Source organism: Rhinopithecus roxellana, chromosome 20 (assembly GCF_007565055.1).
Source record: "Rhinopithecus roxellana isolate Shanxi Qingling chromosome 20, ASM756505v1, whole genome shotgun sequence".
Taxonomy (NCBI): Eukaryota; Metazoa; Chordata; class Mammalia; order Primates; family Cercopithecidae; genus Rhinopithecus; species Rhinopithecus roxellana.
The window spans coordinates 24,251,203-24,272,656 of record NC_044568.1 but is presented as its reverse complement, the minus strand read 5'-3'; the positions used below and the strand labels follow the sequence as shown (position 1 = coordinate 24,272,656).

At 52.3% G+C, this 21,454-nt stretch overlaps 1 protein-coding gene across 1 annotated transcript; it reads right to left on the bottom strand.

Annotated features, from left to right (window-relative positions):
- Positions 1-6,373: 6,373 nt before the first annotated feature.
- CES3 (carboxylesterase 3) lies at positions 6,374-20,067 on the bottom strand. Its single transcript, XM_010355200.2, is given in 11 exon segments — positions 6,374-6,706; positions 7,652-7,732; positions 10,557-10,711; positions 12,195-12,390; positions 12,665-12,769; positions 12,882-12,927; positions 12,929-13,033; positions 13,451-13,584; positions 13,758-13,896; positions 14,005-14,209; positions 19,986-20,067. Coding segments are annotated over 11 exon segments (1,581 nt in total).
- Between the last annotated feature and the right edge of the window lie 1,387 nt (positions 20,068-21,454).

The window sequence follows — 21,454 nt, the reverse complement described above, 5'->3', positions numbered from 1 at the left end:
TCCCTAATATGTACAACTATGATATATCAATAAAAACAAACAAATCAACAAAAATCTTCCCTGGCTCTCCACTGCCCTCAGGATAAAGTTCAGATACCCAGGGTACCCAGGCCCTTCTTTCCATCCAGTCATCTCTGTCCCAACCACCCTTTGCTATACATACATGTGGGCCCTTGCCTCCCACCTCCAAGCCCCTGGGCCTCTCAAGCAAATGCCTTCTGCTGTGCCCAGCAAACTCCTATTCATGTTTAAGGCCCAGCTCAAGTGGTGTCTCCTCTGCTGGTCACTTCCTCTTCTGTGACTCCTGATGTCCTGTCCACTTTTTTTTTTCTGAGACGGAGTCTTGCTCTGTTGCCCAGGCTGGAGTGCAGTGGCACGATCTTGGCTCACTGCAACTTCTGCCTCCAGGTTCAAGCAATTCTCCTGCCTTAATCTCCCAAGTAGCTGGGACTACAGGCACGCACCAGCTAATGCACAGCTAATTTTTGTATTTTTAGTAGAGTCGGGGTTTCACCGTGTTGACGAGGCTGGTCTTGAACTTCTGGCTTTAAGTGATCTGCCCACCTTGACCTCCCAAAGTGCTAGGATTACAGGCATGAGCCACCGTGCCCGGCCTCCTGTCCACTGTTGACCATGTCCTGGCTGGAGTTATTTCAGTTGGCTGTTTTTCTCCCCAAGTGACCACGCACTTCCCAAGGGCAGGAATGGAGGTAGACTCATTTAAGTCCTGGCACCCAGCCCAGTGCCTTATACTGTATGGATATTTGGGGTATTTTTGGAGCATGGGCTCTCTGGCCACCTCACCTTTTCTCCCTGCTGGCCCAACCCCTAGGTGTCTATTCTCATAACAGCTGGGCCTGGACCATTTGGGGTGCAAGACACCCTGTTTGCCTCGCCTGTTCCTCTGCTCCCTTCTGCTGTTGTCCTAGCCTAGCCTGTTCCCAGAGCATCACTGCTCCCTTTCACCAGTCCTTCCCTACAGCATTCCAACACTCAAGCCAAACCTGTCCACCCCCACCCACATTCCCAGCAACTATCCCATCTCTCTTTCCCTCAGGCCAAACTTTTTAACAGGCTACCTTCCCCTCCACTCCAGGAGAGACCCAGTTTCTCCACGGTATCAGCATCTGTATCTCTACAGATTGTTTTGTGTCTTCTTTGTTTGACTTCTTGGCAGCAGCTAATGTGGTATTAGAATGCTGTCTAGTAAACCACATCTACCTTCTCACTAGGAAAGCCAGGGCTCTGATAGCCAGGAACTGGGACTATGAACAGCCAAGACTTCTGTGCCCATCCCACCACCAGAGCCATCCTGCCGTGGTCACCAGTGACATCCATCTAGCTAAATCTCTGTCATTGTCTTATTTGCACTGACAACCCTCAACGTGGTTGACCACATTATATTCCCCTTTGTTCTGTCTCCTTCTCTCTTTTTTTTTGTTTGAGACAGAGTCTCGCTCTGTCGGCCAGGCTGGAGTGCAGTGGCACGATCTTGGCTCACTGCAACCTCCACCTCCTGGGTTCAGGTGGGAGATATCAGCTCACTGCCTCAGCCTTCTGAGTAGCTGGGATTACAGGCACATGCCACAACACCTAGCTAATTTTTGTATTTTTGGAAGAGACAGAGTTTTGCCATGTTGGTCAGGCTGGTCTCAAACTCCTGACCTCGTGATCCACCCGCCTTGTCCTCCCAAAGTGCTGGGATTACAGGCGTGAGCCACTGTGCCCAGCCTCCTCTCTTTTTTTAGAGACAGGGTCACCCAGGTGAATGCAGTGACATGATCATAGTTCAATGCAGCCTTGACCTCCTGGGCTCAAGTGATCCTTAGCCTCCCAAGTAAGTAGCTAGGACTACAAGCACGCACTATCACACTGGATAATTTTTAAATTTTTTGTAGAGACAGGGTCTCACTATGTTGCTCAGGTTGGTCTAGAACTCCTAACCTCAAGGGATCCTCCCACTTCAGCCTCCCAAGGTGTTGGGATTACAGGCAAGAGCCACCATGCCTGGTCAGATTCTCTTTCTCAAACAGCTTTCCTTCTCTGGGCTTCTGTAGCACCCCGTGCTCCTGATTTTCCTACCATCTTGTTAGTGGTTCCTCCTCCTCTCCAAGCCTAAGCATTAGAGTGCCCAGTCCTCGACCCTCAGTTGTTTTTTTCTGACCATCCTTTCTCCCATCATCCAGGCCCAGGGGCTTCACACCACTGATATGCTGATGATCAGTTTGCCTTCTGTCTCCCCTCTCCAGCCACCTACCCGCCCTCCACATGGAACATCTGTCAGCACATCAAATTTAACAGGCCCCAAAAGGAACTGTGTGTGTGTGTGTGTGTGTGTGTGTGTGTGTGTGTGTGTGTGTGTGTGTGTTTTAGATAGGGTCTCACTCTGTCTCTCAGGCTAAGAGTGAGTGGCATGATCACAACTCACTGCAGCCTCAACCTCCCAAGCCCAAGCGATCCTCCTACCTCAGCCTCCCAAGTAGCTAGGACCACGGCACAGCACCCAGCTAATTTTTTAAATCTTTTGTAGAGACAGGGTCTCACTAGGTTGCTCAAGCTGATCTGGAACTCCTGAGTTCAAGTGATTTTCCTGCCTCAGCCTCCCAAAGTGCTGGGATTACAGGCCTGAGCCACTGCTCCTGGCTCAAAATGGATTCCTATTTTGCCCAAACTTGCTCTTGCTCCAGTCTTCCTCATTTTGATAAATGGTACCCCTATTTCCTTGTCTGCTGTGGCCAAAAACTAGTCATTATCAGTGATTCCTCTTCTTCCCTTGTGGCTGATATCCAATTCTCCAGCAAATCCTGTCAATTTTACTTTCTAAATAAATTGGAGTCTGATACCTTCCTTCCACCTCCCCGGTAACTACTCAGGCAGAAACTACTATCTCTGCAACATCCTTCTCTCCTGCTGCCCACTGCAACCACCACCCATGGGCTATTCTGAGCAATCCACAAATTCTTACACTTGACACTCCGTTTCCAAACAGGCATTGTTCTGACAGCTCATAGTTTCTAACAACTGACACTCAGACTTCTATATAATAGTGAACGTCCTAACCTCTAAATCCCTGATCTCCAAGGTTCTAACAGTGGCCATCTCATGTTCTGTCACCTGATCCCTGATCTTTGGGATTCTAAATAAGTCACAGAATGTTCAGGATAACTGGGATCTTACCAGTGACAGCCAATGTTATGACAATGAACACCCTGGTATTTTAGTAACTGCTGGTCGTGTTCTAACAGTGGACAAACTGTTTCTTTTTTTTTTGGAGACAGGGTCTCACTCTGTTGCCCAGGCTGGAGTGCAGTCAGTGGCGACTCATGGCTTACTACGACCTTGACCTCTTGGGCTTTGATCAAGTGATCCTCCCACCTCAGTCTTTAGAGTAACTGGGACCACAGGTGTTCACCACCACCCCCAGTTATTTTTTAAAAATTTTTTTGTAGATATGGGGTCTTGCCATGCTGCCCAGGCTGGTCTTGAACTCCTGGGTTCAAGCAGTCCTCTTGCCTTGGTCTACCAAAGTTCTGGGATTAAAAGTGTGAGCCACTATGCCCAGCCAACAACCTGTTTTTAACAGCTAGACACCTAGGGGTGGTATTTGTATCTTTTTATATCAGCTGATACCCAGGTTCTCAGACATTTTTCTAAACCCTGTGCTTTAACCAACTGATGCTGAGCATTAATGATTGCCATAGAATGCTCTGGACAGTGGATTACTCAATAGTCTGAATAAATAATAAATACACTTGTTCTGGGTAAACTGCCAAGCCCTGTGCTTCAAAGGGCAGTCATTGTTCCAATTATGCTTCTGTGACTCAGGCCTCAGTCCCCAGAGAGAGGGAAGAGCTCCAGACTGGGTCAGGAGGGTGATGTGAAAGTGAACACTGCCCCTCAGGCACATTCAGGAAAACGCAGCTCCGCAGCAGGTGCTGGGGCACGGTCAGTGACAGCCTCCCCCTTGCCTGGAGCTCTCCTCTAAGAAACCAACAACAAGGCTGGGCGTGGTGGCTTATGCCTGTAATCTCAGCACTTTGGAAGCCTGAAGCAGGTAGATCACGAGGTCAAGAGATCGAGACCATCCTGGCCAACATAATGAAACCCTATCTCTACTAAAAATACAAAAATTAGCTGGGCGTGGTAGCATGCACCTGTAGTCCCAGGTACTCAGGAGGCTGAGGCAGAAGAATCGCTTGAACTCAGGAGGCAGAGGGTGCAGTGAGCCGAGATCATACCACAGCTCTGCAGCCTGGCGACAGAGCGAGACTCCGTCTAAAAAAAAAAAAAAGAAAGAAAGAAAAGAAAACAACAACAGCACTGTCAGTGACTTAAACACCATCGGAACCAGTTAGCTCATGACATGGGTCTGAAAACTGAGGCCCAGAATGGGCCCTAGGCCTGCCTGTGGTCACACAGTGAGTTCTTCTCAGTGAGTTGTGCAAAGCCCCACCCAGACACAGGCACAGGCCCACTACCCCTCCCAGTGGACAGGCCTCTGACTCTTACCCAGGTGGGTGGGTGGTACCATCTCTGATTCCTTTCCAGGGCTCCGGGGGTTCTGGAGGCACAAACCTGCGGACACCTAGAAGAGGTCTGGAGAAGGGGACTCCTAAAAAGACTTGGATGGGTGTCTTCCCCAGGTGCATCTGTTTTCCTTGCAGGGTTCTATATTTGGTGACCACTTGAGGCTTCTTGGTGTGCAAGGCACCTGGGAAGAGAAAGGAAAAGGGTCACCTCTGCTCAGCCACCCAGCCACAAATGGGATCCTGGCTCAGCCACTCAGCCACAAATGGGACCAAGACACCTGGGAAGAGAAGGGAAAAGGGTCACCTCTGCTCAGCCACCCAGCCACAAATGGGATCCTGGCTCAGCCACTCAGCCACAAATGGGACCAAGACACCTGGGAAGAGAAGGGAAAAGGGTCATCCCTGCGCAGCCACTCAGCCACAAATGGGACCCTGGCCCATCTGTCATGGGAAGCAGCGGTTGCTTTTCACAACAACTGATCATAACCATTGTGTGTCTGTCGACTTTTTCTTGTGCTTCTCTCAGAATTTTTTCTCTCATTTAACTCCCTTCCTCCCCTCCCCTCCCCTCCCCTCCTCTCCCCTCCTCTCCTTTTTGAGATGGAGTCTTGGTCTGTTGCCCAGGTTGGAGTACAGTGGCACAGTCTCAGCACACTGCAAGCTCCGCCTCCCAGGTTCATGCTATTCTCCTGCCTCAACCTCCCAAACAGCTGGGACCACAGGCACCCGCCACCATACCCAGCTAATTTTTTGTATTTTTAGTAGAGACAGTGTTTCACCACGCTAGCCAGGATGGTCTCGATCTCCTGACCTTGTGATCCGCCCGTCTTGGCCTCCCAAAGTGCTGGGATTACAGGCTTGAGCCACCGTGCCCGGCCTTTTTTTTTTTTTTTTTTTTTTTTTTTGAGACAATGTCTCGCTCTGTTACCCAGGCTGGGGCATGCAGTGGTGCGATCTTGGCTCACTGCAACTTCCATCTCCCAGGTTAAAGCGATTCTCCTGCCTCAGCCTCCCGAGTAGCTGGGACTACAGGCCTCTGCCACCACATCCTGCTAATTTTGTATTTTCAGTAGAGACAGGCTTTTGCCATGTTGGCCAGGCTGATCTCAAACTCCTGACCTCAGGTTATCCACCCACCACAGCCTCCCAAGATTTTGAGATTACAGGCGTGCGCCACTGCATCCGGCCAAAGTATTTAACTTTCTTTTCTTTTTTTTTTTTTTTTTTTTTTTTTTTTGTGATGGAGTTTCGCTCTGTTGCCCAGGCTGGAGCGCAGTGGTGCCATCTCAGCTCACTGCAACCTCTGCCTCCCGGGTTCAAGCAATTCTCCTGCCTCAGCCTCCTGAGTAGCTGGGATGACAGGCACCCACCACCACATACAGCTAATTTTTGTATTTTTAGTAGAGATGGGGTTTCACCACGTTGGCCAGGCTGGTCTTAAACTCCTGCCCTAAAGTGATCTGCCTGCCTCAGCCTCCCAAAGTGCTGGGATTATGGGCGTGAGCCACCGTGCCTAGCCTAATCTCTTTAATGATTTATTTCACTGTGCATTTTTAATTTTGTTTTTGTCATCATTGTTTTAAGTGTTTGTTTTAGGGCTTACCACATACATTTTACCTAATCAGAATAAGCTTCAGTTTGTACAATGGCCCAGAGGTGGGAGGCAGCCTCGTGACATTTCAAAAGAGCATAATGCCAGTCACAGAGGGGCTGACACTTTAAGGAATGTAACCCCAGGTAGGGCTGGTTGAGGTTAAAGCCTCAGCAGGGGGAGAGGCGGGCTGCCCTGCTGGGACTCTGCCACCACTTGGGTTTGCCCCAGCCAAGAAGGTTCAGGCCCGGCTTCAGAGGTCCTCCTGGGCCTTCCTGTTCTTCTGCTTCTGGTACCACTGTTGTATCTTGCTAGGGAGCGTCTCTGACCAGAACTGCATCCGGGCCTCCCTGAACTTCTGTCTGGCCTGTGGCACCGGGTTGATCTCCAGATATTGTTCCGCCTGGTTGAATCGGGGCCAAGGAGGCAGATTGTTGCTATTGGGGTCCCTGGGTGGGAGGAATGAGTAAGGACCAAGGCTTCCTGTGCTGTCCCCCAGAGGGGCCGACCTGAGCATCCAAGGCCCAAAGCTCCCCTCAGCTCCAGAGGGCGGTGATGAGATTGTGTGAATAGGAAGGTTCTGGGGCTTCCAAAGAAGGGAAATATACAAAGATTGAACAGCCCCTGGTATTGAGATCCCAGGTAGACTCTTCAAATGCAACGTCTAGTCTCCTTACAATAGCCCAGGCAAAAGTGCAGTATCATCCCCATTTATAGATGAAGAGATGGGCTTAGAATGGGTAGGATAACTGGGCAAGTGCCCAGGGCTGGGATTTGGTCCCAGGTCTATCTAGCACCACATCTGACAGCTGAGGCTCTGGTGTTAGACAGAACTGGCTTAAACTCTGCCTCTGCCCCTTCCCCACCATGACACCTCAAGCCTCAGTTTCCTCATGTGTAAAATGGGGCTAGTGAAAATTCCTCTGTAAAGAGTTGCAGTGCTGGGCGTGGTGCTCACGCCCATAATCCCAGCACTTTGGGAGGCCGAGGTGGGTGGATCTGAGGTCAGGAGTTTGAGACCAGCCTGGCCAACATGGTGAAACCCCATCCCTACTAAAATACAAAAATTAGCCAGGCGTGGTGGCAGATGCCTGTAATCCCAGCTACTCAGGAGGCTGAGACATAAAAATCGCTTGAATGCGGGAAGTGGAGGTTGCAGTGAGCTGAGATTGGGCCACTACACTCCAGCCTCAGCGATAGAGTGAAACTCTGTCTCAAAAAAAAAAAAAAAAAAAAAATAGCTGCAGTGAGGATTGAAGGAGATGAATCCCTCTCCCAGCCCTCAGGACACCACAGTCCCTGGCACATAGTATGTGCTCATTAATGGGCAGTTTCATCTTGGTGATGATGGTTTTCCTTTGAGAGCCACACTGGCTCATGTCTAAGGAGATTCTGGAGTGGAACTAAAATTGATCAGTTAGACAAAGGAGCTTGGTGGTAGGTAGGTAGCTCTGGGTGTCAGAAGGTAGGGGCAGAGACTGTGCTGTTGGATAAGATATCCATTAGCCTCCTCCCTCCTGCCTTGTCTCACCAGACTGGTCAAGAAGGGTGTCGAGATGGCCAGCATGTCCTCCCGGCTCATCTGCTCCATTGTATCCAAGAGACCCCAGCCCTGTGTGGACACCAAGGCCCTCTCAGTGGAGCCTGACCACTGGCTCACCCCGACTCCCAGCCCTGGGGCAAGAGAGTGTTCACAGCCCTGAGGCCAGAAACTCATTATGGAGCACTTGGCCAAAATGGGGCCTAAAAGTTCACAGACCCAAAAAGATAAACCTCAAATTGGTGGGAGGTGGTGAGCATGGGTGGAGAGAGCAGCCCCAAATACAACAGGCAAGTGGTTAATGGCAGTACTGTAGAGAATGAAAGAATTTCTTCAACGTTTTTTGTTTTTTTGAGACAGAGACTCCTGTTGCTCAGGCTGGAGTGCAATGGTGCAGTCTCGGCTCACCGCAACCTCCGCCTCCCGGGTTCAAGCTCTTCTCCTGCCTCAGCCTCCTGAGTAGCTGGGACTGCAGACGTACGCCACCATGCCAGGCTAATTTTTGTATTTTTAATAGAGGTGGGGTTTAGCCATGTTGGCCAGGCTGGTCTCAAACTCCTGGCCTCGAGTGATCTGCCTGCCTTGGCCTCTCAAAGTGCCAGGATTAAAGGCATGAGCCACCGCGCCCAGCCTGAGTCTTGCAACTTCTAAGAATCATTCTTAGCAGCAAGTCCTGGACACAGCCTTCTACGCCAGGCAGATCTCCCCAGGTCCTGGGGGCCAGCCAGGTTGGGGTTCCCTTGGTTTCACACATACAACTATAAGTTGACGGTGTGGGGTCAACTTATTGACCAGAGTCTAGGGCACTGACCTAAAAACTTTTACAAGCTTTGTCTTTTGTGAGACAGTGTCTCACTCTGTCACCCAGGTTGGAGTACAGTGGCACAATTTCGGCTCACTGTAGCCTCTGCCTCCTGGGTTCAAGTGATTCTCATGCCTCAGCCTCCTGCATAGCTGGGATTACAGGCATGCACCACCACGCCCAGCTAATTTTTGTATTTTTAGTACAGATGGGGCTTCACCATGTTGGCTGGGCTGGTCTCGAACTCCTGATTTCAAGTGACCCACCCACCTCAGCCTCCCAAAGTACTGGGATTAAAGGCATGAGCTACCACACCCAGCTCAAGCTTTGTCTTTGAGTGTCAAGATTGCATGAGCCTCTCTCTCACATACCAAGGGACCAATGTGAGGGGATTGATTCCAAAGGGCTAAGTCAGAGGACAAAAGCTATGGACATGAAGATATTCACTGCGCTATTAGCCTCAGTGGTAAAAACTATAAGTTGCCAGGGCCAGGCACAGCCTCATGCCTGTAATCCCAGTACTTTGGGAGGCCAAGACGGGTGGATCACCTGAGTTCACGAGTTCGAGACCAGACTGACCAAAATGGAGAAACCTCGTCTCTACCAAAAAAATACAAAAATCAGTCAGGCATGGTAGCAGATGCCTGTAATCCCAGCTACTCAGGAGGCCGAGGCAGGAGAATCGCTTGAACCCAGAAGGCAGAGGTTGCAGTGCGGTGAGCCAAGATCGCGGCATTGCACTCCAGCCTGGGCAACAAGAGCAAAACTCCGTCTCAAAAACAAAACAAACAAACAAAAAAAACTAGAAGTTGCCTAAATGCCAAGATGAAGGAACAATGTAATGAGACCCTCCATTTGTGGAAGGTTTGCAGTCATTAAAAGAGGTTGTTGGCTGGGTGCAGTGGCTCATGCCTGTAATCCCAGCACTTTGGGAGGTCGAGGCAGGATTGCTTGAGGCCAGGTGCTCTAGACCAGCTTGGGCAACAGAGGGAGACCCACCTATACAGGCAAAAAAAAAAAATTAGCAGAGTATGGTGGCATAGACCTGAGGTCCCAACTACTCAGGAAGCTGGGAGGATTGCTTGGGCCTGAAAGGTTGAGGCAGCAGTGAGTCATGATGGCGCTGCTGCACTGCAGCGTGGATGATGGATCAAGACCCTGTCTCAAAAAACAAACACACAAACAAACAAAAAAAACGGATTGCTTTGTCTTAGGGTATGCAATGGGCCAAGATGGAAAAAAAAAAAAAGAAGAAGAAAAGTGAAAAAAATGATTGCTGTGAAGATGGGTAGAAGAATAAGAATGACATAAACAAGATGCTTAGGATGAAAGCACAGTGCTGACACTCTTGTGGGAAGTTCTATGCACCTGGAAAGGACTGGAAGGCACTTGGCTCATGAGGTCCCTGGTGGCTTGATATCTAAAACCTGAGAGTCTTGTCAATCGCTCTGGCACAGAGTCACACTAACCAGTCTCATAGAGCCTGATGAATAAACCAGATACCAAGGCAGGAATATGCTGCCCAGATCAGCACTGCCTAGAAGGCCAGTTTGTGCAAAAGCCTGGTTTCCCCAAAAGAAAACATTTGCTTTATTGAAGTGGCTCACGCCTGTAATCCCAGCACTTCAGGAGGCCTGGGCAGGCGGATTACCTGAGGTCAGGTATTCGAGACCAGCCTGGCCAATGTGGTGAAACTTCGTCTCTATAAAAATACAAAAATTAGCCAGGTGTGGTGGCATGTGCCTGTAATCCCAGCTGCTTGGGAGGCTGAGGCAGGAGAATCTCTTGAACCCAGGAGTTGGAGGTTGCAGTGAGCTGAGATCGCACCACTGCACTGTAGCCTGGGTGACAGAGCAAGACTCTGTCTCAAAAAAACAAAAACAAAAACAAAAACAAAACAAAACAGCAACAACAACAAAACACAGCTGGGTGACCTTGGGCAAGTCCCTCAAACCTTTCTGGGCCTCTGCTTTCTCACCTATCAAATGGGAGTAACAGGAGTGCTCAGCTCACAAGGCTGTAGTGTTGATGCTGGGGTGGGAGGTACTGGCTGGGGCAGGGCCTTGAAGGGCACATGGGTGGGAGGACACTCACCATGGGGATGAGCCAGCTGAACTCATGATTGTTGACATCCATGAGGAAGGGCACGGAATGGAAGGTCTACTCCTTCAGGTGTTCCTTGGGGCTTTGGGGGAAGACAGTGCCATCAATGGTGTCACCACTCCTGAGAAGCCTGCCCTGCCCATCAGCTTGGATGGGCCCAAGGGCCCCTGTGTGTCCCCTACTACACCATAATGTTATTATCTGGGGGAATGGGGGCGCTGAGTCCTCATTGCCCTCTAAGAACAGTGTCATTATCTTTTTTTTTTTTTTTTGAGACAGAGTCTTGCTCTGTCCTCACAGGCTGGATTGCTGTGGCATGATCTCGGTTCACTGCAACCTCTGCCTCCTGGATTCAAGTGAGTCTCCTGCCTCAGCCTCCTGAGGAGCTGGGATTACAGGTGCCTGCCACCACACCTGGCTAATTTTTTGTATTTTTAGTAGACAGGATATTGTCATGTTGGTCAGTCTGGTCTTGAACTCCTGACATCAGGTGATCAGCCCGCCTCAGCCTCCCAAAGGGCTGGGATTACAGGTGTGAGCCACCGCACATGGCTTATAGTGTCATTATCTGTTAATACCTATGTGCCCAGAGCCACAGGCCCGTAGAGTCTGTGGAGTAAAAAGGAAATGAGACAGGGTTTAGAGAGGAAGGTGTTGCAGCATGGGCCAGAGTCTGACGGGGAAGGGTGAAGTAAGCTGAGGCTGGAGCAGGGCCAGGGAATGGGTGGGAAGTGAGGCTGGAGGGATAGCTTCAGGACAGCTCACAGGCCAAAAAAACCAAACCAGGGCATGTGGACGTTAGCAGGATTGCTAATATTTGTGTAAGGAGATAATGGCTGAGCTGTGTTTTTCTTTCTTTCTTTCTTTTTTTTTTTTTTTTTTTTTCCGGGACGGAATCTTGCTGTGTCACCCAGGCTGGAGTGCAGTGGCGTGATCTCGGCTCACTGCAAGCTCCGCCTACAGGGTTCACACCATTCTCCTCAGCCTCCCGAGTAGCTGGGACTACAGGCACCTGCTGTCACGCCAGGCTAATTTTTTGTACTTTTAGTAGAAACAGGGTTTCACCATGTTAACCAGGATGGCCTAAATCTCCTGACCTTGTGATCCGCCTGCCTCAGCCTTGAGCTGTGTTTTTCTTTGGACACAGGAGAGACAGGGAATGACCTCAAGTCTGTGGTTGAGAAAATCTCTCCTGGCCATGGGGAGAGGATGGGTTGGGGAGGTTGAGAGGTGGATGCTGTTGTTCTCCATGCAAGAGTCAACATGCCCACGCAGAGGTTCCAGAATCATCTTGTACCCAGTGGTTATGATGCCCAGCCCACTCTGCCTTGGCTGCCATCTGGGGCCAGGTGAGGGAACCGACCCAGCCTTCCAAATCCTGCTCACATTTGCCCCCTCTCCCCCTGATGGCTCTATCCCTATTCCATCCTGTCCTCTTTCTCCTGGACTCTGCCCTGGTCATTTCACTGGCCTCTTGATCTTCAGGACAGCTCCCTCCAACCCACCTTCTACTCCAAGTAGCTCAACCTTGTCTTTGCCCAACTTCTTCCTGCCCTCTGGATAAAGTCCAGATTCCTAGGCATGGCCCCCACTTCTCCAGTGCCTTCACTTCCTGCCCTGTCCGCTAACCTGAGAGCTTGCTGCAGCAGGACCTGTCACTCTCTCCCACACCTGCAGCCTTTGCAGATGTAGTTTCCACTGTGGCTTCCCCTGGATTCTCTTCACAAGGCCTTACAATGAGGATGTAGGGTGGGGATCTGTAGCCTGAATGGAGAGCTCTCAGGCAGCAGGTGGCTGGGAATGGAGACCCCCTCCACCATGCTGCCTGGGGCAGAGAAGGGTGCTCCTCAAGACCCCACGCTGGAGAAAGGGCCAACGATGATGTGCTTCAGGGTGGCATCCTCCAGGAAGCCCTCCCTGACTGCCCATATGCTGGAATGCAGCAGTTGTTTCCTCTGTTCCTCCTTCATCCTAGTGGGCTCCTCTTTGCTAACAGGAAGTTCCCTGCCAGCAACCCCCGCTACTCTGACACCCCAGGGCCAGCACAGAGTGGGGTATGGGAGGCACACATAGAGTAAGAGAGGGAAGGAAATGCAGACCTGAGCTACGGGCCAGGGGTGAGACTCGATGATCCCTTGGCTGGTGATGACCCCACTCTGTGTGATGGCTCTGTGGAACAGCCCTGCAGCCATTGGGGACAGGACCTGGGTGCAGTGGACAGAGCAGGTGGCTGTCAGATGAGGGCAGAGGGGCTGGGAGTTCTGAGACCACCGGAGCCCTCCTGGCCACCACTGCCAGTCTTCTATGGTGACTTACCAGGCCAGAGACAATGCTTCCACCAGCAGATCCACCAAACACGGTGACAGTTGAGGTCACCCCCGAAAGCAGTGATGTTTCCTTGCACCCAGCGCAGAGCAGCTACCACATCTAGGAAGCCCTGGTTGCCAGGTGCATGCTCATCTCCAGTGCTGGGGGCAGTGTGGGGCAATGGTTAGTTCAGCCTGGCTCCTCGCCAGCCTCTGCAGGTTTGCTTTGAATTAGCCACCAGGGTGCCAGACCCTTCTCTGCTCCCCAGGTCTGGCCTGACTGGGAGGCATGGTTGGCATCTCCAGGGCCTGTTGCTCTTTGTCCTATATCCTGCTGGAACCTGGGCTTCAGACCAGGAATCAATGCCCTCTACAGGGACCAAGTTCACTGTATAATTCTGGCTTTGGCTGGACTGCTCTCCCAGGGTGGAGGTTTGGGGGGTGCCCTTCTCTGCCCCAGACAGCATGGGTAAGCAGCCCTCCATTTAGGCTCCAGCCCCCAGCCTAGATCCCCAGCTGCTCTGGTGAGCTGGCCTCTCCCTGGTGCAGGCAGTGCTCTGGCCAGGCCGGTCATCTCACCTGAAGAAGCCAAGGACCCCAAGGCGGTACTGGACTGTAACCACGACCACATCCCCATAGGCAGCCACGGCTGATTCATCATAGGAGGTGGCAGCGCCAGTTATCAGAGAGCCTCCATGGACCCATACCATGACCTGCAGAGGTGGCCATGGGGCAGTGACCCCCAAGCTCCTGAGACCTCAGCTGCCCACCTGCCAGCCCAGGGCAGTCTCAGGACCTCTAGGGTGCTTTGGAAACAGGGACGGGGAGGGGAAAGGTGGGAGTAGTGGAGCTGGATCGGGTGGACAGGGCCCTCTGGGGTGCCTACCAGCCTACTGGCCCCTGCGGTGGCCTCAGCTGGGCTATAGATGTTGAGGACCAGGCAGTCCTCTGAAAGAGAGAAGATCTGCTGTTTTCCGCTGAGGACAAATCTGCTGTTGTTCATGCTCTCCACGTCTTGTAGGCACCTGTGGCCAAGGGTGGGCCTGAGGTCGAGTTGTTCAATCCCACAAGCCCCAGCAGTAGGATTCCCCCAGTAACCTGCCGGTTTGCCCGCCTCCACTAGCACTACTCACATAGGGGGCGCACTGCTGGCGTCCCGCACACCCTCCCAGGGCTATGCTGGGCATAGGGCTGAGAACTAGTCAGGCCCCAGTGGTGGCTGGGCAAATGGAATGCCCAGGAAGACATTCACAAGGTGGTCTGTGCCCTTCACGCCCACCTGCCAGCCTCACACACGACCCAGGGTGGTATGTACTTCAGACTGAGCAACTTCGGGCCCTGAGGGTAGGACAGAGAGGCCATGGGGTGAGTTTGCAGCCCCCATGAGGGGAAGGAGTGAAAGACAAACACTCGGGCTGTTCTCAGTACTTACCACACAGCACCTTGGTAACCTTCCCAGCAAGCTGGTGAGCCTGGTCTTAGGTTGACTCCCAACTTCCTCCTCCCTGCCTGCCTGAGAGTCACTACCACTCCACTCCAGGCCAGACTGGGCCTGCCACTGGGGCCTTGAGCCTTGGGGCCAGCCACTTGCCCATTTGTTTGTTTGTTTGTTTGTTTGTTTGTTTGTTTGTTTTTGAGACGGAGTCTCGCTCTGCCGCCCAGGCTGGAGTGCAGTGGCCAGATCTCAGCTCACTGCAAGCTCCGCCTCCCGGGTTTACGCCATTCTCCTGCCTCAGCCTCCTGAGTAGCTGGGACTACAGGCGCCCGCCACCTCGCCCGGCTAGTTTTTTGTATTTGTTTTTAGTAGAGACGGGGTTTCACTGTGTTAGCCAGGATGGTCTCGATCTCCTGACCTCGTGATCCGCCCGTCTCGGCCTCCCAAAGTGCTGGGATTACAGGCTTGAGCCACCGCGCCTGGCCCATTTGTTTGTTTTTATTTTTGTTTTTGAGACAGCGTCTAGCTCTGTTGACCAAGCTGGAGTGTAGTGGCACCATCTTGGCTCACTGCAACCTCTGACTCCTAGGTTCAAGCAATTCTAGGACCTCAGCCTCCCAAGTAGCTGGGATTACAGGTGCGCACCACAACGCCTGGCTAATTTTTGTATTTTTAGTAGAGACAGGGTTTCACCATGTTGGCCAGGCTGGTCTTGAACCCCTGACCTCAAGTAATCCATCCACCTGGGCCTCCCAAAGTGCTGGGATTACAGGCATCAGCCATCACGCCTAGCCCTGAATTATTTTTTAAAATATAGAGACGGGGTCTCATTATGTTGCTCAGGCTGGTCTCAAACTCTGGGGCTCAAGCAATCCTTTCATCTCAGCCTCCCCAAGCGCTGGGATTACAGGTGTGAGCCATCGTGCCCAGCTGGCACCACCATGTTTCTTGTACGGCCTGCAGAACTGTGGGTTAATTAAACTTTTCTTTGTGAATTACCCAGCTTCATGTATTGTTTTACAACAACACAAACGGACTAAGACTGGAGGACTGCCTCTCCCAGGCTAGATAATTCCTAGAGACAGGAGGCAGCTCTCTGGGGAGCTGGAATTGGCAGGCAACTCTCTAGGGAGCAAATGCAAACCAGTCCAGAGCCACATCCCAACCACCTCCTTTATACAGCTCTCAGCTCCTGGCTGCCATCAACCAGCCGTAATCACCACAGAGCCAGGTACCAGGAAGCTGGGGACAGCCCCTTTTCCCAGAGCCTGCTGCCAATCATAAACCTGTTTAGCCTGCCTTGACTACTCCTTCCCGTGGAAACCATGGCAAAAGGGCTTGCCCAGATTTCCCCCCTGCTCCCTCTGCCTCCTGGCCGATGCCACCTGGTGCTTCCCTTTGTGGCCTTGTATGGCATGGCCTGCTTCCTGTTCACAGGGAACTATGAGCAAACTCCTTCCTTCCTGATAGTCATTTGCATATCTGCTTGTCTTACCATACTTGATTAAAACAAATCTTGGCTGGGCCCAGTGGCTCACACCTGTAATCCCAGCACTTTGGGAGGCCAAGGCGAGCGGATCACGAGGTCAGGAGGTCGAGACCATCCTAGCTAACACAGTGAAACCCCGTCTCTACTAAAAATACAAAAAATTAGCTGGGCATGGTGGCGGGCGCCTGTAGTCCGAGCTACTCGGGAGGCTGAGGCAGGAGAATGGTGTGAACCCTGGAGGCGGAGCTTGCAGTGAGCCGAGATTGCGCCACTGCACTCCAGCCTGGGGGACACAGCCCGAGACTCCGTCTCAAAAAAAAAAAAAAAAAAAAAAAAATCTCAGGCCCCCTTGAAACATAAAGACAGGCCAGGCGTGGTGGCTCATGCCTGTAATCCCAGAACTTTGGGAGACCGAGGTGGGTGGATAACCTGAGCTCAGGAGTATGAGACCAGCCTGGCCAACATGGTGAAACCCCATCTCCACTAAAAATACCAAAATTAGCTGGGCGTGGTTGCAGGCGCCTGTAATCCCAACTACTCAGGAGGCTGAGGCAGGAGAATCGCTAGAATCCAGGAGGCGGAGGTTGCAGTGAGCCGAGATCACGCCATTGCACTCCAGCCTGGGCAACAAGAGTGAAACTCTGTCTCAAACAAACAAACAACAACAACAACAACAACAAATATAGCAAGAGCAGAGCGCCTGCCCAGAGAGAATGCACAACCCTCGGTCTGCCTCCAAACGGGACTCTTTCCTGAGCGGTCTGCCCACTGCTCCCTGTACCTGTCTCACTCTTGACTTCTCCACACCAAGTCCCTCTGCAGGCCCAGCACGTGTGTCTTACCAGTGGCTATGGCAGGGCATGCCAGGAGCAGACAGGCCACCACGATAAGGACCCCAGACTCCACTCTCACTGCTGTCTCCATTCTCCTGGGGCTTTCTTCCTTCTGGTGGGTTCGTGGTCTCGCTGTCAGGAGTAAAGTTGCAGACCTTCGGGGTGAGTGTTACAGCTCCTAAAGGCACTACCTCTGGAGTTGTTCGTTCTTTCTGGTGGGTTCGTGGTCCCGCTGGCTTCGTGGTCCCGCTGGCTTCCGGGTGAAGCTGCAGACCTTCGCAGTGAGTGTTACGGCCCCTAAAGGCAGTGTGGACCCAAAGAGCAAGCAACAGCAAGACTTATTGCAGAGTGAAAGAACAAAGCTTCCATAGTGTGGAAGGTGGACCCAAGCAGGTTGTCACTGCTGGCTCGGGCAGCCTGCGTTTATTCACTTATCTGACCCCCATCCACAGCCTGCTGATGTGTAAGAGAGCTGATTGGTCCGTTTTAACAGAGTGCTGATTGGTGCGTTTACAATCCTTGAGCTAGACAGAGTGCTAGACGGAAAGTTCTCCAAGTCCCCACTAGGTTAGCTGGATACGGAGTACCAACTGGTGAATTTACAAACCCTGAGCTAGACACAGAGTGCTGATTGGTGTATTTACAATCCCTTAGCTAGACATAAAGGTTCTCCAAGTCCCCACTAGACTCAGGAGCCCAGCTGGCTTCACCTAGTGGATACCGCACCCGGGCCGCCGGCGTAACTGCCTGCCAGTCCCGCACCGTGCACCCGTACTCCTCAGCTCCTGGGCGGTTGATGGGACCCAGCGCCGCGGAACCGGGGCAGCGCTCGTTGGGGAGGCTCGGGCCGCGCGCCCACCACGAGGTGGGGTTCGGGCATGGCGGGCTGCAGGTCTCCAGCCCTGCCCCAGCGGGAGGCGGCTGAGGCCCGGCGAGAATTCGAGCGCGGTGCATGCGGGCAGGCAGTGCTAGGGACCCGGCACAACCTCTGCAGCTGCTGGCCCTGGTGCTAAGCCCCTCACTGCCCTGGGCCGAGGGCGCCAGCCAGCCGCTCCGTGTGCCGGGCCCGCCAAGCCCACGCCTGCGCCCGCCGGAACTCGCGCTGGCCCGCGAGCGCCGCGCGCAGCCCCGGTTCCCGCCCGCGCCTCTCCCTCCACACCTCCCCGCAAGCAGAGGGAGGCGGCTCCGGCCTCCGCCAGCCCAGAGAGGGGCTCCCACAGTGCCGGGCGGGCTGAAGGGCTCCTCAAGCGCCGCCAGAGTGGACGCCGTGGCCGAGGAGGCGCCGAGAGCGAGGGCAGCTAGCACGTTGTCACCCCTCGCTGGGATTACAGGCATTAGCCACCACGCCCAGACGAAGATCCGGTTGTTTAAAGGAGCCTAGCAGGCCAAGTGTAGTGGCTCGTGTTTGTAACTCCAGCACTTTGAGAGGCTGAGGTGGGTGGGTGGATCACTTGAGCCCAGGAGTTCAAGACCAGCCTAGGCCACATGGTGAAACCCTTTCTCTACAAAAGATACAGAAATTATCTGGGCATAGTGGTGCGTGCCTGTAGTCCCAGCTATTTGGGAGGCTGAGGCAGTAGGATCGATTGAGCCTAGGGAGTTGAGGCTACACTGAGCTGTGATGGCACCACTGTACTCCAGCCTGGTCAACAGGGCAAGACCCTGCCTCAAGAAAATGAAATAAAAAAAAAAAGAACCTGGCATTTATCTTGCTCTCTCTCTTGCCATGTGATGACATCATCTGCCACGATTGTAAGCTTTCTACGGCCTCACCAGAAGCTGAGCAGGTGCTAGCACCATGCTTGTACAGCCTGCAGAACTGTGAGGCAAATAAACCTCTTTTCTTTATAAATTACCCAGTCTCAAGACTTTCTTTCCTTTCCTTTTCCTTTTCTCCTTCCTTCCTTCCTTCCTTCCTTCCTTCCTTCCTTCCTTCCTTCCTTCCTTCTTTCTTTCTTTCCTTCTTTCTTGTTTCACTATTGTTGCCCAGACTGGAGTGCAATGGCACTATCTTGGCTCATCGCAAACTTGGCCTTTTGGGTTCAAGCAATTCTCCTGCCTCAGCCTCCCCAGTAGCTAGGATTATAGATGCCCACCACCATGCCCAGATAATTTTTTTTGTATTTTTAGTAGAGATAGGGTTTCACCATATTGGCCAGGCTGTTCTTGAACTCCTGACCTCAGGTGATCCACCCACCTTGGCCTCCCAAAGTGCTGGGATTACAGGCGTGAGCCACCTCGCCTGGCACCAGGTATTTATTTATACCAATACAAAATGGACTAACACAGGGCCAGTGTCCAGTCTTGCCTACTAGGGCTGTGCCTGAGCCTTGATGTGGGGTTGGGGGAACTGATGTTGATTTTTTTCTTAAATTGAAATTCACATACAATTAACTATTAAAAAGCATACAGTTCAGTGGCAATTAGTGTATTCCAAATGTTATGCAACTACCACATTTCTAGTCACAAAAATGGTTTCATCACCCCAGCAAAAACACTGTAACTATTAAAGGCTGGATGGAGTGGCTCACACCTGTAATCCCAGCAGATTGGGAGGATGAGGTGGGTGGATCACCTGAGGTCAGGAGTTCCAGACCAGCCTGGCCAACATGGTGAAACCCAGTCTCTACTAAAAATACAAAAATCAGCTGGGCCTGGTGGCACGTGCCTGTCATCCCAGCTACTTAGGAGGCTGAGGCAGGAAAGTCGCTCGAACCCGGGAGGCAGAGCTTGCAGTGAGCCGGGATCACGCCACTGCACTCCAGCCCGTGTGAAAGAACGCGACTCTGTCTCCAAACAAACAAAAAACCATAAAGACAATCATGGCCCCTGGCAGGGCTGCCCTTGGCCATCATTCAAGATAGCAAGAGCGGACCGGTGCAGCGGCTCACGCCTGTAATCCCAGCACTTTGGGAGGCCAAGGCAGGTGGGTCACTTGAGGTCAGGCATTTGAGACCAGCCTGGCCAACATGGTGAAACCCCATCTCTGCTAAAAATACAAAAATTAGCCAGCCATGGTGGCAGGCGCCTGTAATCCCAGTTACTCAGGAGGCTGAGGCAGGAGAATCGCTAGAATCCAGGAGGCGGAGGTTGCAGTGAGCCGAGATCGCGCCATTGCACTCCAGCCTGGGCAACAAGAGTGAAACTCCATCTCAAACAAACAAACAACAACAACAACAACAACAACAAACAACAAATATAGCAAGAGCAGAGCGCCTGCCCAGAGAGAATGCACAACCCCTGGTCAGCCTCCAAACGGGACTCTTTCCTGAGCGGTCTGCCTCCTGCTCCCTGTCCTGTCTCAATCTTGACTCTTCCACACCAAGTCCCTCTGCAGGCCAAGCAGGTTTGTCTTACCAGTGGCTGTGGCAGGGCATGTCAGGAGAAGACAGGCCACCCCAACCAGGACCCTGGACTCCACTCTCACTGCTGTCTCCATTCTCCTTATAACTAGTTGGACAGAAGCTTCAGAAGGTGGAATAAGATCCCTGCCCTTCAGCACAACCAATCTCTAAAGGGCTGTGCTATATAACCTCCATGGACAGCCCTGCTTAGCTGGTGGCCAGCTCCTAGACCCAATGCCTCATGCTCAGGCTGAGCCAGACGCAGGGCTGGATGAGTACCCTGCAGAGGCCTGGATGATATGACAGCCCTTCCCGACCCACTGTTTTCAAATTCCAGCTCTCCTGACTTGGTGATCTCCATGAAATCCCATGCCTTCATCTCAAGATGACCACATCACTGACCTGAAGAAGTGGGGGCCAGTGACCCTGGGGTGCCACTCAGAGTGGGCAACCTGGCCTAAGGTGAGGGCTTGATATGATTAGGATGTTTTGTCCCCTCCAAATCTCATGTTGAAATGGGAAAGAAAATAGAACAGTGATGATAATAGGACCCACCTCATAGCACTGAAGTGAGGGTACATGTTTCATGTGTATGCATGTATGTGTGTGTGTGTGTGTGTGTGTGAGAAAACATGAGGCTTGGGACTGGGTGTGGTGGCTCATACCTGTAATCCCAGTGCTTTAGGAGGATGGGGCAGGAGGATCACTTGAGCCCGGGAGTTTGAGACCAGCCTGGGCAACACAGGCAGGGAGACATGTCTCTAGAAAAAATTAAAAAATGAGCCAGGTGTGATGGTGCATGCCTGTGGTCCCAGCTATATGGGAGGCTGAGGTGAGAGGATCACTTGAGCCCAGGTTGTCAAGACTTCTGTGAGCTGTGATAATGGCACTGCACTGTAGCCTGGGCTATAGAGTAAGACAAAGAAGGAAGGGAAACGGAAGGGAAGGCAAAGGGAGGGGGAAGGGAATGGGAAGGGAAGGGGAGGGGAGGGGAGGGGGAGGGGAGGGGAGGGAAGGGAAGGGAAGGGAGAGAGAAAGGAGAGAGAGAAAGAAAGAAAAAGAGAGAAAGAAAGAGAAAGAGAAAAAGAAAAATAGAGAAAGAGAAAGAAAGAAAGAAAGGGGAGAGGGGAGAGGAGCAGAGGGGAGGGCAGGGGAGGTGAGAGGAGGGGAGGGACTTGGAACCAGAACTGATGGAAACCTGCTCTTGACTGGGGCGGGGATCTGCAGGGCATCTGTCTCTCTGCTGGCTTAGGAGACTCCCACCCCAAGGGAGAGCAGGACTCACTTCTGGGCCTCAGTGTCAGGAGCATGGCTGGCTGGGAGTAGGCGGTGGGAGGATGGATAGATATGTGCTGGCCCAGTGAAGGACAGAGTGAGACTTGTGCTGAAACACGATGCCAGATCCTCTTCCGGGGCTCCAGCTGGCACCCAGAGCTGAAGAGAAAGGCTTTAGGATGAAACTTCCCTTCTGCCAAAAATAAC